Raw genomic sequence first — 15,251 nt, 5'->3', positions numbered from 1 at the left:
TAACTTTGTTAGACAACTGTCCACTCATAAATAAGACTTCTCAAAACTCTGATCTGATCAGAAAACTAATTTCAGAATTCTCCTGCAGCTCAAGAGCTGCTTCAAGCCCACAATTGGCTATGTGCAGGTTTCTCTCTATATATACGTCACTGTAAAACAGAAAAAAACCTAGATTCTTTTCAGAGAGTCAAGAGGCATTTAAGCAACTTAATTTGTTTTCTGAACTCATATGTGGCAAATGAAAGAACCGTAGGAAATTTTAAACATGCATTACATAAAGCACCTGTAATTTATGATGTCAGTCATTTTACTTAAGAATCAGCATGTGTATTTTCCCTAAACTTTAAAACCTTTCCTCAGGTAAAAAAAGAAAAAAAAAAAATCAACCTTCCATTACATTAATTGTTACAGATATATTCTGCATATAAACACATAAGTATGAACACAAATATCTGTATGAGTGCATACACAAACATACATCTGAATACAAATACGAGCACTTGGTGTGGAAGTATTTGGCTGGTATCAGTACATTTGGGACGCTACAACAGGGGCACAGAGGCACCTTTCAACAGATGAACTGGAATGTCAGAGGGAACATGCCCATTCTGCTAGGACTTGCCACACTGCCAAGGCAGTTTAGAGATGCAGATAAATTAAGGTTTACTTGCACCCAAGTGAGAAGACAGGCACGCTATAACCAGCACCAGACCAAAAGGGTACTAAAGTATAACCTGAATGTTTAAGTGCCAACAGCCGTATATTTTGATAAAAAGCAAGTTTAACTTAAAACATTTTACAGAGGAAACATGAAAAAGGAATAGATCTGGAAAAAAAAAAACCAAAAACAACAAAAAACCCCAACATGTTTGGCATCTTCAATATGTTTTTTCCTCTCTTAACACCAGTACCTCACTCCAAATTTATAAGCATCTACGATAGCATGTTAAAATGCACCTGAAAGATCACTCAGTCATGTCTGCTCCACCTGCTCCTCTCCCCTCAAAATGCTTGTTTCTTCAGACTACAAATATAATCAGCTGTCAAATCAAATTACAGGACTTTTTTTTAATCCAGTATATTGAACAGTGTAAAGACCATACACAATGCAAAAAGAATATATGAATGCAACTATTCAGAGACACATATGGATAAGTAACAAGAACATAGCCTCTACCCTTCAAAACAGGAAAAATAAAAAATAAAAATTAAAAAAAAAAAAGTAGCAGGAAGACTAATCTCCCAAGTAAATAGTGGAAAATTTACTTTCCATCTTATCTACCCTCTACTTCCCTTGTAATGTTTTTGGCTACTGCTAAGGAAAGTCACAGGATTTTCTACATTAAAAACCCCCACACTACAAACCAAATAAAAGAATCCTAAATATTCTCCAAGAAGCTAGCTTTTGCAGGAAATTCACCTACAGCTTTGAGACCACAGAGCACTAGTCAGAGTGGAAATTCTTCTCTTTCTTAAAGCATTGACTTATCATCCATTTGACAGTAGAAAAATATTTTAACAATGCTGGAGAACATTATTTTTGTTTCCTGAAAATAACACAGGACTTAATATTCCCCAAGAGTGGATCCAAGGACACTACAGCTTTTAACAATACCCAACAGCCCCTGCCATAAAATGAATACCATTATATCACATACTTAGACAGCTTCTGCTTGTCAAAGTGCACAAGCCAAGATGACTTTTAACCTAAAGTCAAAAAGTCACCCAAAACAGAGTCACATTCAGAAAGTACTGGTCAACAGCTCAATGTCCAGCTGGAGATCCGTGACAAGCAGTATCCGTGAGGGATCCATATTGGGACCTTTGCCATTTCATATTTTCATCAATGATCTAGACAGTGAGAGTGAGTGCACCCTCAGCAAGTTTGCAGGTGACACCAAGCTGAGTGGTGCAGTTGCCACAACGGAAGGACGAGATGTCATCCAGACAGACCTGGACATGCTGGAGAAGTGGGTGTGTATGAACTTCATGAGGTTCAACAAGGCCAAGCGCAAGGTCCAACAGCTGGGTTGGGGAAATCTGTGGTTTTAATACAGGATGAGGGATGATGTGATTGAGAGCAACCCTGTAGAGGACTTGGGGGTGCTGATTAATGAGAGGCTTGACATGAGCCAGCAATGTGTGCTCACAGCCCAGAGGCCAACCGTATCCTGGGCTGCATCAAAAGAAGCATGGCCAGCAGGTCAAAGGAGCAGATTCTCCCCCTCTATTCTGCTCTTTTGAAACCCCACCTGGAGTATTGTGTTCAATTCCGGAATCCTCAAGATAAGAAGGATATGGAACTGTTGGAACGGGTCCAGAGAAGGGCCACAAAGATGATCAGAAGGCTGGAGAAACTCTGCTGTGAGGACAGGCTGAGTTAGGGTTGTTCACTCTGGAGAAAAAAAGGCTCCAAAGAGACCTTATAGTGACCTTCCAGTACCTGAAGGGGGCCTACAAGAAAGCTGAAGAGGGACTTTTTACAAGAGCATGTAGTGATAGGACAAGAGGGGAATGGCTTTAAATTGGAAGGGAAGAGATTTAGATTAGACTTTAGGAAGAAATTCTTCACAATGAGTGTGGTGAGGCACTAGCGCAGGTTGCCCAGGGAGGTTGTGGTTGCCCCTCTCTGAAAGTGTTCCAGGCCAGGCTGGATGGGGCCTTAAGCAACCCAATCTAGTGGGAGGTGTCCCAGCCCATGACAGGGGGGTTGGAACTGTATGATCTTTAAGGTCCTGTCCAACGCAAACCATTCTATGACATTAAAGTAGTTAACAACAAATTTAAATGTAAGTCATAGTTGCTTGGGAAGGAATGGTAAAAACATGGGTCAAAGCACAACCTCTGCATTACACTGCAGCTTCCAACCTGGAAGACACATACTTTGACTGGAGAGATGAACTGATGCTCTAGTAACCACCTCAGACAAGTTAGGCATATTCCATGTTTTTGGCCAAAACAACTTACTTGGCAGGGCAGTTAATTATGATACTTAAGGACGACCTCAAAGGAGCCACCAAGATAACTGATCAGCAGCAGATCTAAACTACCAGTTATTATCACAAAATAATGGATGCAATCAAGGGATGCCATGGAGTAAAATGTACTTTCAAAGATGTAATAAGAAAGTCTCTCAGACTATGCAGAAATCAGGGGAAAAGAATACATTCAACCTAAAGGTTGCTCAGTTGCCATATTCTCCATCAGGCTGGAAAGCAGCTTAGCAGTAACTGAAAACTGACTGGACTGAAATGAAAATAGTATCAATTTTGGTTTTATGAAAGCAAACTAGAACTGTTTCTTGCACATAAATCCAAATAAATCTAAACTCATATGCAAAGAATAATAGATCTGTTAAAAATTAAGAAGTTACCACAATTAAGTGATCTTTATGCCAAATCCACACTCATTCTTTCATGGCAGACTGTTTCTAATGTGCTTTGGTAAGAAAAGCAGTGTCTGTGGCTTTTATAGGGATACATAAACAGCCTGAGGGATCACTTTTTTCTGTCTGGGGAGGCAAGATGTTTGTCCCTATGAACAATTCAGACAGCAGAACTTCAAAAATACCATTCTGCAATGTGCTGTTCTTACTCCTTCTCAGTCTTTCTTGCACCTCCTTCAAGAACAGCTGATCCTGGACCAATAGTTGAATGCAGTATGGACTTTCTTAAAACTAACTAGGAAAAATTAGTGCCAAGCTTCTGAAGATTTATCTAAAGTGCTTTTCTTCAAAAGACTTGATTACAAAGTATGCATAAATGGTTACAGATATTTTTAAGCTGATAATAATAATTCAGGATACTTGAAAGACAAATGAATGAAGCACAAAATGAGACCCCTCATCCCACCATCGATTTAGGTTTCACAATAAGTTTGTCCCCAAAATATTTCTTTAGATAATATTAATGTAAATCATTATCTTTGTATTTTCACAGATCAGAACTGCTGAACATCTATGGACAATTATGGCATGCAATAATTTTACAAACCATGTCAAGGTGATTTAAGTGAAAAACAGAGCTAAACCCAGAAACATCTATAGTTAAGTTTTAAGCTATGGTAAGATAGCAAATACACAAGCTTAAGCAAAATAGTCTCAAAAATTTCATTATCTAACTAATTTTACTCATACCTTAAACCAAACATAATTATACCTCTCCGATTTCCAGTTGTTTCCCAACAACAGTCAGCAGGCAGCAAAATTCTCTACACGTACCGTCACCAAAAATAGCATCAACATTTTAAATTTGCCAAATAAGGAGCAAGAATTGTGATTTTGCTTCAGATCAAAGACCAGAATTCTGAAACAGTTTACCTCCAAGTCCTCAAATTCATTCATTTAAAAACAACAAAACGCATCCCCACACACACATTTCCAAAAACACCTACTTAGCTGTTTCATGAAATAAAATACTGAACTACTAAACTAAGTTTTACAGCACATCTTTGCAACTTTGTTACAGTGTTAGTCTGGAGAATATCCAGGAAAAACAAAGCACATCCACAGCTAAGCTCTAAATATGATACCCATCAATAAATATAAGTTAATGCTAGGTGACAATTACTTCTACAATGAAAAATATGGCTACTGTTTACTTCCAGGTTTCATGTTCTACCCCCAGCAGGCGCAGAGTAGTAAATGTGGTTTAAAAAGAGAACTAGAAATATACTTAATCAATACTTATTTCTAAATTAGAACACATGCCAAGATGCAACATCCTTACCTTTCCATGTCTCCCCTCATGTACTTTTTTGTTACAGAACACAATATCCTGCAATAGCACTGGGAAAGATTTTCCCCAAAAACCATTCTCATTAGAAGGATATCAATGCTTGTTAAGAGTTTTGGACTTTTAAGGATCAACCAATAAGTATTATTATATATAATATATTATATATTGCTTATACATATATATATAAGCAAACAAAATAGTCACCAATTTGGCATTAAAAAATGCCTTGTCCATGTTTGCTGCAATAAAGGATTGAGATCCAAGTCTTTGCTTTTTTACGCTACAAGCAACCATTTTCAGCATAATTGCTTTTCTTACGGAAAAAATAAAAAGCTTAAATATTACATTCCAATTAAATCGTAATTTCTATGGCAATTATGGCAAAGCACCTGCATCTGCAAGCTAAAAAAAACCTACATAGCAGGCTAAATGGCATAGGATCCTGAAACAGAGAAGTATGAGCAACAAAGAAAAAATCCAAAAAACAAGTGACGCAACAGGAGAGGAAGAACTGTAAGAGTGCAAATTAAAAGACGGATGAACACAAGGTTTAATTGGTCTTATACTAGCTGCTTTGCTATGGAAAATGAATCACATCTTTAAAAAAAGGTTTTCAACTGCATTTAAGAAGAAGCTTAATTGCAAAAATTACAAGCTGAACACACATACTCAAGATTTCAGAGTAGGGCTTGGCAGTGGTTTTTCAATCCTCAAAATGGAGAACTCATTACGCCAAAAAGTAATAGTGCATTCAGGCATTTTTTAAATATCACAGGTTAAGTTTCCAACAAGAACCAAGGACTTTATGCAGTACTGCCATGAAGAATCATACTAGTTTCAATGATACAGGGTTTTTTTCTTACCTTCGCGGCTTCGGGCCATTATTATTAGTTGGCAGATCACATTAATCATTTCTTGAAGTAGTGCAGGACTCTTTTTCAGAATAAACTGCTGATCTGCAAGACATAACTGGCTGCAATTATGTTGCACTTCTATTATGAAAAAAATGTGGCAGTTTACATGAACTGGACATTTTAGTGCTGTTTTCATTTCTATTTATTCTTCTACTTTTAAAAATACCAATTTATTATCATTGGCACATTCATCTGTAACATTCCCTAAGAAAACAGGAAAGAGCAAGTGCTAAAAGGGAGGGCAAGTTTTCTGTACCAGACAATCGGATTCCACTCCAAACAAAGAAGTACTTATTAGATCCATCTAACAAAACCAGGATGGCACAGACAATTTACCAGTCTTATTAGAATAGCATGATTTTTTTAGGTAATCACAAGTTTTACACAAAGGATTTTTATTTGAAGTGAAACACCAGTTCTGGGAAAAAAATTTGCAGAGTACTAAGGATTTTTTGAATTCAGATCTGTGAAGCTGTAAGTACAAACAGTAACTAAGCAGCAAGGAAGATTGGAGATTTTTAGCAACTATTTAAAACTGATCATTTTTCTTTTGAAAGAAACTGGAAAATTTGAACCAACGCATCTTCACTAATTTGTTGCTTGGTCGGTTTTTTTAATTTGCATTAAAACAACTCAAGCTTGCTGGTCAGCCATAGAAACTGGTTTCAGCTGTGAAACTTACAAAGAACTGCATTTAGAAACACATCAGTTTGTATATTTACAAGAATAAAAATTGCAAAACAGAAACTGAAGCTCATATGTAACTGATATTTTAAAGTTCTAATCTTGTCATCTTTGCTTCACTTACTGGGCTAAAAAACTCAAAAAATAACCATGCACGGAAATGTTAGAGAGCAGTATTATGCTTAGCTTGGATTTCGCTACTTTGCAAAACAAATGTAAAAATACTTAACTTTTTTTTTCTTTTTGTAAGAGAATAAAAAGTAAGTCACATTTGCAGCCAAAAAGCATTATAAAGGAGGATATCAGTATTACAAGGCTGTTAAGAGAATGAGTAAATGCTAAGTAAGTGTACTTAATTTTTTCAACCCTAGTAAGTCTTTAAGTATACTGCATAGAGATTACTGAGCAGAGATCCATGGAACTCTTTAACAGACAAGAATGAGTACTGTAGCACACACCACACTGCCTTGTTTCCAACAATACCTAATTAGGGGAGAAGCCATTACCTTCTTCAAGGACCTCAGGAACTTTCATCCTGGCAAGATGACTCAAGAGCAGAACTCTGGCTTTCAGGCTGTAAGGGCAGGTGAGTGGAGGCTCATTCTTCTTTAAATTTATGCCACCGATTTCTCTGATTAGCTAAAATAAAATAGTTAAACACAAACAGGTATTTTGGTGCTGGAGAAAAAGAAATGCAGAAGGAGAACAGTTTACAAGAGAAAAGTTACATTCCCAAAAGGAAGCCTTCACACAACATTCCAAGGAAAATTTAGAGACAAACACAAGCCAGTTTTATTCATAACCCAGCTCAAAAAAGTCAAAGAAAGTCTTTGTTTCAATGTGGGAGTGAGGGGGAAAGTAAAGATTTGCGCACAAGAAACTTGCCTTGGATAACACTGAGCAAACTTGTATTGATAGATAAATATTTTAAAAATCTGATTTTATTGCCAAGGTTTACCAGATTCAACCACATTTCTAAGGTATTTACATAAAACTCAATATGCAATAGCAACATCATCACCTTGAGACCCTTCACCCATCTAAGACCCAGCCAAATTTCTCAGAAATAGTTTCACATATCACCCACAGGAAGGTGGGTTATAAGCCTGAACACCCTGGTAGGCTGAAGATCAAGTATTTTAACTTATTTATAAAAAGCATCAACTTGAATAAAAGCATGGTGTTCTTTGTTCAGGACAACCACCCTAGATCCTGACTAGACCGAGATGCACAGTTCAAACAGGTCTCTAATCTGAATTTGATGAAGACCCTGGAGGGAGATGCTGCAAAGCAGAATAACAGAAGCTCATCATCTATAAGAATCAATACACAGTCCAGAAGCTTCACTTTTTAGGTCAACAAGTCATCTGAGGAGAGACTAAGAAATCTCCAGCCACAAAAGGAAGTTAGGGTATCAACAGGCAGGCTACATTGACTTTTGACCAGTCTTTCCCTATGCCTGAAAAAAGATCTTACAACAAGAGGTTTCTTACAAGCACATCCTGCTATAATACCAGACCATTCAATAAGAAAACTTCCATTGAAAATATCAATATTGGGTTTATGATGAAACAGTCAAAAATGTGAACAATGATTATGGCCTCAAAAGCAGGAGACACTAACAAATTATTAGCAATACCCTTTGTATTGATGCTTCAGACTTGTACTGCCATATATTCAGAAAAAAAAAAACCCACAGATGAGTGATTACTGAAGAAATGGAATAAAATCCAGTAGTATAAAATGAAAGGTGATGCACTTGTATACTAACAAGAACTGCAGCTTGAAGATGGGAGTTGTTAACTGGAAGACAGAGGTATATAGGACAACAGAAATCCAGAAAATGTAGCGATCCCACACTAGTTGTATTAAACCACTATATGAAACTGTTGCGGAAAAAAAGTACACTGAGAGTTATTCCCTGCAGGAATAATAGTGCCATTGACTAAGGCACTGCCAAAAACTAACAAGGAGTACTGTGGACAATTCTGAGCAGATAGAATAGAAAATAATATAAAATCTAGAAAGCATCAACTAACAACAGTACCCCATTCAGCACACAGCAGGATGAGGTAAAAGAGCAGCTTTTGGGGAAAGAAGGAATTAAAAGACAGCAACCTTTCTAATTTAGCAAAATAAAGAGAAAAGCAAACAAACGATCTGTTGTTTCTGTCTATAAATACATTAAGGATATAAAAAGCAAGAATCATTATAGACTTTAGAATCATAATGACAAAAAACATGGTTATAGAGCGGCCACAAACAAGAGTAACTACTAGATCAGCAAGCTCTGGAACAGCTTCTTAGGAGGATACAGTTACAGAAGGCTTGACTGCCATTTAAATAAAGAATGATTAAATGTAAAGGGTTTGCACAATGCCAGTGCTTGCAACAGCACAGAAAAACTTGACCAAGTTCTTTCCTAGTCATGTGCTCCCCACTGCTGAAAGACCTTACCTAATCACAATTTCAGTTGCTTCTCAAAGACCACAAAGATGGCAAAGAATTAAAAGAGAAAAGGACAATTAATTATAGAGGTATCTCAGTCTATTTTCTTTATGTTTAGGACATGAAAGTACACTTGTGACTTGAGAATTCAACTGTGTGCATGCAAGAGTTAAATCTTTGAGACTACCCCCTCCCCCATTTTGCAAACTCAAAACAGTTCAGTTGAAGCATTTTGCATATTGTGCTTTAAACTTGTTGAAACCAGAGCGTTAGCTTCTGATAAATAAGACCTCCTAAAACTCTGCTAGCAATAATTACTTGCCACAGTATGCATTATGGCATCTCTGTTGGGAAGACTGAGTGGAAATGAAAATAAAAGGCAACCAGAGGGAAACAGACATTCATGGAGGAATCTTTATAATATTTAAAGACACTGTTAATTAAGACATCAAATTAAAAGTTTTCAGTATTAACATATTCAACCAGATCTGTATTATGATTTAAAAGAACTTTATCAAATGGCAATCACCTTGTATCAATACTCAAAATTTATAAGGACTGATACTTTGATTCTCCATTTAGTTTACCCCTCCCCAAAAACCTAGTCTCTATGCTAAACCGATTGCATTTAAGCAAAGCATTATCACCAATTAATGTTATCTTCTCTTTTCAAAAAAAATTAAAATCAAGTCTAGCTTCTAATTCCTACTTCTGAAGAGATAAAAGTTGCACCTCAATAAAATTAACACCTTGAGAATTTGAATTGTGTCCGCAGGTCATCTAGAAGCACTATCTCACTCCTCTTTTGAAGGGGTGAGTTATTTATAAAACACCTCTTTACATAACTAACCTGTGGTATCTGAATGTTGTCTGCTGGTCTGCTCGTGGCATCTTTATTGTATTGAGGATCAAATTCGGATGCCCCAGCTAAAACCATGATAAGCCCTGCAAAAATAATTGGAGGCAGACAGAGAAAGTCAGCAACATCCTATGCCACCAAGCGATTTCTTCAGAATCCTCAGCCATAAAACTTATTCCCACTCCAAACAACCATGAATATCCACGTTCTCTATTTAGTGAACCAATTACTACTGCCACAGGGCAAAAGAGGCAAGAACCAATGCCTGGTACAAGACATTATTGAAGGCATCAGGTGCAGCGTTTGATTCTAAATGTCTTCAGAAAAACAGACTTCTTTGGGACTGGCAGACATCTGCATGCTCACAGAACCATTCCTCTCAGCAATTCATTTGCCTGCAGCTGCATCACAACGCATGCACTGGAGGGGGGAGCAGCATAAAATCTCAACTCAATCCTCTGTTTAGTCAGCACTGAAAATTCAACAAAATTGGTTCTTTTAATTATTACAAAAGCACTTCAATACCAACACATTCCACGCATATGATGGACTGCTTTTTTCCTGTTGTGATTGGGAAAATCCATACTACCTCAAGATACTCTGTTGTTTAATTAAGATCAAAGACCTACACAAAGGGTTATTCTAGCCTCATTATGAGGTTTCCGCTCATGAACGTATCAGACCTCTTAGCCTTAGACAATAAGAGAAAGCTCACTCTATCATTTGCTTCAGTTTAAGTAATTTTTTCAGCAATAGTTACTCAAGCTTCATTTTTAAACTTTGAGAAAGACCGTTATTTTTGCCTACTTGCAGTGCTCAGCAAATTCCACCTACTAACAACCAGTCAATTCCCTGAGCTTCAATTTTTACTTCCATTCTCAATTATCTATCTACTTCCTGAGCAGAGCATATGGAGGAGTTTCAGACACCTATACTTTGCTATTATCAAGGTACACAACTGTGGCTCATCAAGAAATGAAGTAAACTCATTTGTCTTGAAACCTAAAACAAAAGATTGAACACAGGGCAAGTCTCACCATTTCCCTAGCCCAGTCTGATTACATCAGCCCAGACTTAAGCCTTGAGTTTTGGCACTGGTACCTCACCATTGTGGAATGCTCAGCTGAGAAAAAGCCCAACCTGATCACACTGTTGTTTGCCTAGGCCACCTCAGTTGTGCCTCATTTTTCATTCTGACAGCACAACAGACCTCACCTAAAAGACTTGACTAGCCTCTGACCCCAAGACTCTGCAAAAATGTTAAGTCCTTAAATAAACCCACTTAAATACAGGGATAATTTTTCAACCTATCTTCAGGAGAAACAAGGAAAGCCTCAAAAGGTATGCTTCCAAGTAGCATTCAACATGAAATAATCTACTGTTGACAAGCTTGGAGAACGAAGAGAACAGGTTTGCAGTCATCTCTGTAAACTTCTAAAGATGTTTCACCTACTTTCCCACTCCTCCTTTCTCAATGAGCCGTTTCAAGAGGGGGAAAAAGCACAGGAGTAAAACAGGGTGGAGAGTATAAACTGGTATAAATTACTTCCCCACACAAATCCATTTGTGCTTTGACTAGAAAGTGAACATACTTCCATGCTCTTATCTCCTAGACTTCTTTGATTACGCATGAAGCTTTTCTGTTCAGTAGTGAATGCACACATCAAGAGTGGATGCTTCTAGCCATCTTCCAGCAAATCTAAAGCTGAACAACAGTGCAATTCAAAGCGTACAAGAATATATTTATAATTCCTTTTTGAGGGTTTGATTTTTGGTTGTTTTATTCTGCTTTTCAATTGCTCTGAATATTCAATCCAGTAAAATCCAATCTGTAACTCACTGATATCATGTAAATTCTTCAGGCCCATGCCAGCCTCCAAACTGAAAGATGCAATCCTGCACCTGAGGATGCTGTAGACCAAGACAAAGTCCAACATAATGCATCTACAGACTTCCACAGGAAAAAGTTTATTTCTTTAAAAGTGGGCAATAGAGAAAAAAAGCGTTTATCAAAAACTATAAACAAATAACAAAGTAACCTGAAATTGATAAAGAGCAAAATTCCTAAACATAAATTTAGCTATAACATATCAGTTAAGAATAGAGTACTGGTCGTGCTATTTTGTTCTCAAGTTAAGAAAAATGACAGTCCCTAGAAAATTCCCAAGGCCCATTTTATTAAACTAACAGAAGAAAACACTGTTACAGCCTGCATGCTTAGTGGCTGCATAGTAACTCAGGACAACAAGCAGATTAGCATCTGTTTTTCCCAACACACAACATACATATATTTATATATGGATGTACATATAGATCTATATAACTCTCTCTCACAGACAGTTACATTTTCTTACAGATACTTTTCAATTGACACAAAATGAAGTTTTAACAAAATTTCAAGGAACCAGGAACATTATTTTAACCTAATAAAGGCTTACAAAGCAAAAGTATTTTAACATCAGCAGACAGACATTTCAGATGAACACATCAGCACTTCAAGATGCCCTCCACTTACGTTTCATGTCCATGTTCCGTGTCTTATAGACAAAATATGTATATATTTGCGTTGTCCGAATGAGAATCTGATCTCCACTGTATCGTATTGACCGGTACCACCAGGAACCCTGAGATATTTAACAAGAAAAAAAAAAATTGTCAGCTACAATTAAACATTGAAACAGCTATGCCAGATCTCCTCATGTCTATTCACAAACTGTTAACTCAGCCCAATTGATTTTACCTATGTTACAGTCAACTGAATTTCAGAAAGGGGAAGGAAACAAAAGAAATTCTTTACCAACCCAAATTCTAAAAGCACACCAAAATGTTCAACAGAGAAAATCTAACGCTAAAAAATTTTAGATTATCTCTAGCCTACAGAATTCCCCCAACATACAAGCACATACTTATTTGTTCATTTTTTTGTTGGTTTAGTGAATCCACTGAACAGTAAATCCACTGGATTTACCACTTTCTGTATACATGGTAATTCCCTACTGTGTGACACAGCATTCAAATGAAATTCAGTTTAGGCAAACCAGGAACATTTCTTCCATTTTAAGAAAATTTCAAAAAATAACTGAAGTCACCAAATCAGAAAATGCTTTTTTTCAGAAGGGGAATTTGGAGGTGGCCCAGTACCTTTGCTGCAAATTTTCAGAATTAAGTCATATGCCTTCAGGTTAACAGAAAGTTTACCAGACTTTCAGAAACATTCCAATAGTTCCCTCATTAACATTATAGCAGTGACTTCAATTAACGGAATTCAGAGTACAGTGACTGTACTCTGTAACATATTTTAAGGGAAATGGTGTGCTGGGTTATAAACTGCAGTCTGTTCATTAGACTCCTCCTTCTAAGCAAAGCTCACTAACATGAGAAAACACATCCATGACACCTCAGTCTACTAAAGTTTATCACAAGTGAGAAGTAATAAGCACTAAAGTGATGCTTACTACTATTTTAATAGTCAATAACATAAATTACCTTACTACAGCAAGAACTCCGCAATTTAATTATTGGGTCCCCACCAATTTTTTTAAACAAATTAGGTTTGATTCTTCCATGAACAGAAGAACCCTGACACAAAACAGTACATAACTTTAAAATTTTCTGCAGAAAAATTTAGATTATAATCCCATAGCAATTCAATTTTTTTAAGTATAGGTACTGGAAGAAAAATGTAACTATAATCAGTCCAAACCTACATGAAAGAACCCGTCCTAACTGCTTTTGCAGATATAGCTAGTCTCCCGTGCCTCATGTACAAAGCACTTGGGTCAGTGGAGGTCTAGGAAGGACTAGATATCAGTACTTACCTTTTTCTGTTGATCCAGATTCAAATGGTGAAACTAGCCTGAATTTTAGATGCCTATCTCAGATATAGGATGACTAGACTGTAGTTAACTTCAGTTTCATTATTGATTCATAAAAGAGAAACAGGCCCACTAAAGGAATGAATCATCTTTGCATGTCTACTTCAGAATGAAATCATAAAATAACTTGCTCCATAAAAGTGATTATTCCTCCCTACCAACTAAAAAGGAAATTTAGAGTGACTAGTCTAAATGCAGACGCTTACATCTGGTATAGGGGCAAGAGGCAGTAGACTTTTTCCTCTCTGCTCAGGATATTTCTTCATAACAACAGAATGGATGTTTGCTTTCAGTTGACCTATGACAAACCTGGTATAAACCACTAAAAGTACATGTACACAAAAAAAGCATCAGACACCAAATGAAACCTAAAAGGAAAGATGGAAAAAATATGCAGACACTGTACCCTGGACTTTAGACTCATTCAACAATTTGAAATCACCACATCTCATTTTCTACATTAAATTCTCAATTATGCAGAAAGATTCTCAAATAGCAGGGATACTGCCTGGCTGTGCCTCTGCACACAGAGATACGCAACACAGAGTTGCCAACACCCCAGGACACTTTCTCAAATGAAAATCCTCTTCCCAAAAGCACGAAGGGTTCTAGTTGTCAGTTTTTGGAGTCTTTCTTCATACCACACCCCAAACACATAATGACTAGATAAAGGGACATTTTTCAAAAGTAATGCTGTGGCGTAAGCCCAAGCCCTGAAATACCACACACCTGGCAACTGATTCCGTGCACAAAGACATCTCAAAGGCAGACAACTCATAGCATATAGAAGATCAATAAAAACTGGAAGTTTTGGAAACAAAGCAGAAAGGAGAAACCAAACCAACAACCTGTTCCACACGCAGTAATCATTCTAGTACCGCCACCTACAGACCTGTCAGTCCTGGCTCTACACTAACACCACTGAATATACTTGAGTTTATCACATCATTATTTTTCATGTGATGAATGACAGAAGGTACAAGACAAATTACATAACTCAATCTCTAGCTCTTGTGATATCCAATTTTCGCTACAGCCCTCTCTTATGGCACTGCATTTTTTCCAAAAAAAACTCTACAAGAGCTACACCATAATAATAGAAGATACCCACATTAAAAATGTTCACTTGCTTTCTCCATGAAAGGCAAGAATGAGCAACTCTACTTATGCCTAAGATAGCCCTGTTTACAGCTTGGTTAGAGGGTAGAATAGTAATCAGATAATACTTACCACAACAACTGGAAGAATAACCATAAATGCTAACCCGTATACAAACAAAACCTAGAGAAAAATATGAAACAAGGAATTAGACATTTCAGTTACTTAATACCACTCTCATTTAATCTTTATTCTAAAACACAATCAAATAGTATTGCCACAAGCCTACTACAAATTAATGCAAGCATAATGCCTGCTCTAAGTTGTTCTTCAAAAATAATGAGTAATGTAACCAGCTGAGTTTTGTTTAAATAAGAAGCATCAGTTTGGTGTAAGGTATCTTAAATCACCCAGATTGTCTCAGGTGGATTTCTTTAATAATTAAAGAGTTGGCAGTTAAACTGTGGTGCAGCAGAAGTGACTACCACATTAAAAGAATCAAGCAGGCAAGCCAAAATAACTTACAGCAACAAATGCAGAAGGAAACATTTAGACACTATGATCACAGCATCACTTGCAAACCAAATGGAACTACAGAAATCCAAACAGTCTATATGTGTTTCCTTCCAACACCATA

The 15,251-nt window shown here is 36.9% G+C and overlaps 1 protein-coding gene across 1 annotated transcript in view; it reads right to left on the bottom strand.

Annotated features, from left to right (window-relative positions):
• The window catches only part of LOC138717586 (translocation protein SEC63 homolog), a 58,234-nt gene that overhangs the window by 15,643 nt on the left and 27,340 nt on the right, over positions 1-15,251 (bottom strand). Inside the window, exons 7-11 of the mRNA XM_069851115.1 lie at positions 14,747-14,797; positions 12,157-12,265; positions 9,633-9,727; positions 6,841-6,973; positions 5,600-5,692 (exon numbers count right to left, since the gene is read on the bottom strand). Of these exons, the coding sequence (XP_069707216.1) occupies positions 5,600-5,692; positions 6,841-6,973; positions 9,633-9,727; positions 12,157-12,265; positions 14,747-14,797 (481 nt within the window). The remainder of the gene's footprint in view (positions 1-5,599; positions 5,693-6,840; positions 6,974-9,632; positions 9,728-12,156; positions 12,266-14,746; positions 14,798-15,251) is intronic.

This window comes from Phaenicophaeus curvirostris, chromosome 2 (assembly GCF_032191515.1).
Source record: "Phaenicophaeus curvirostris isolate KB17595 chromosome 2, BPBGC_Pcur_1.0, whole genome shotgun sequence".
Classification (NCBI taxonomy): domain Eukaryota; kingdom Metazoa; phylum Chordata; class Aves; order Cuculiformes; family Cuculidae; genus Phaenicophaeus; species Phaenicophaeus curvirostris.
This window is presented reverse-complemented; position numbering and strand designations above follow the sequence as displayed.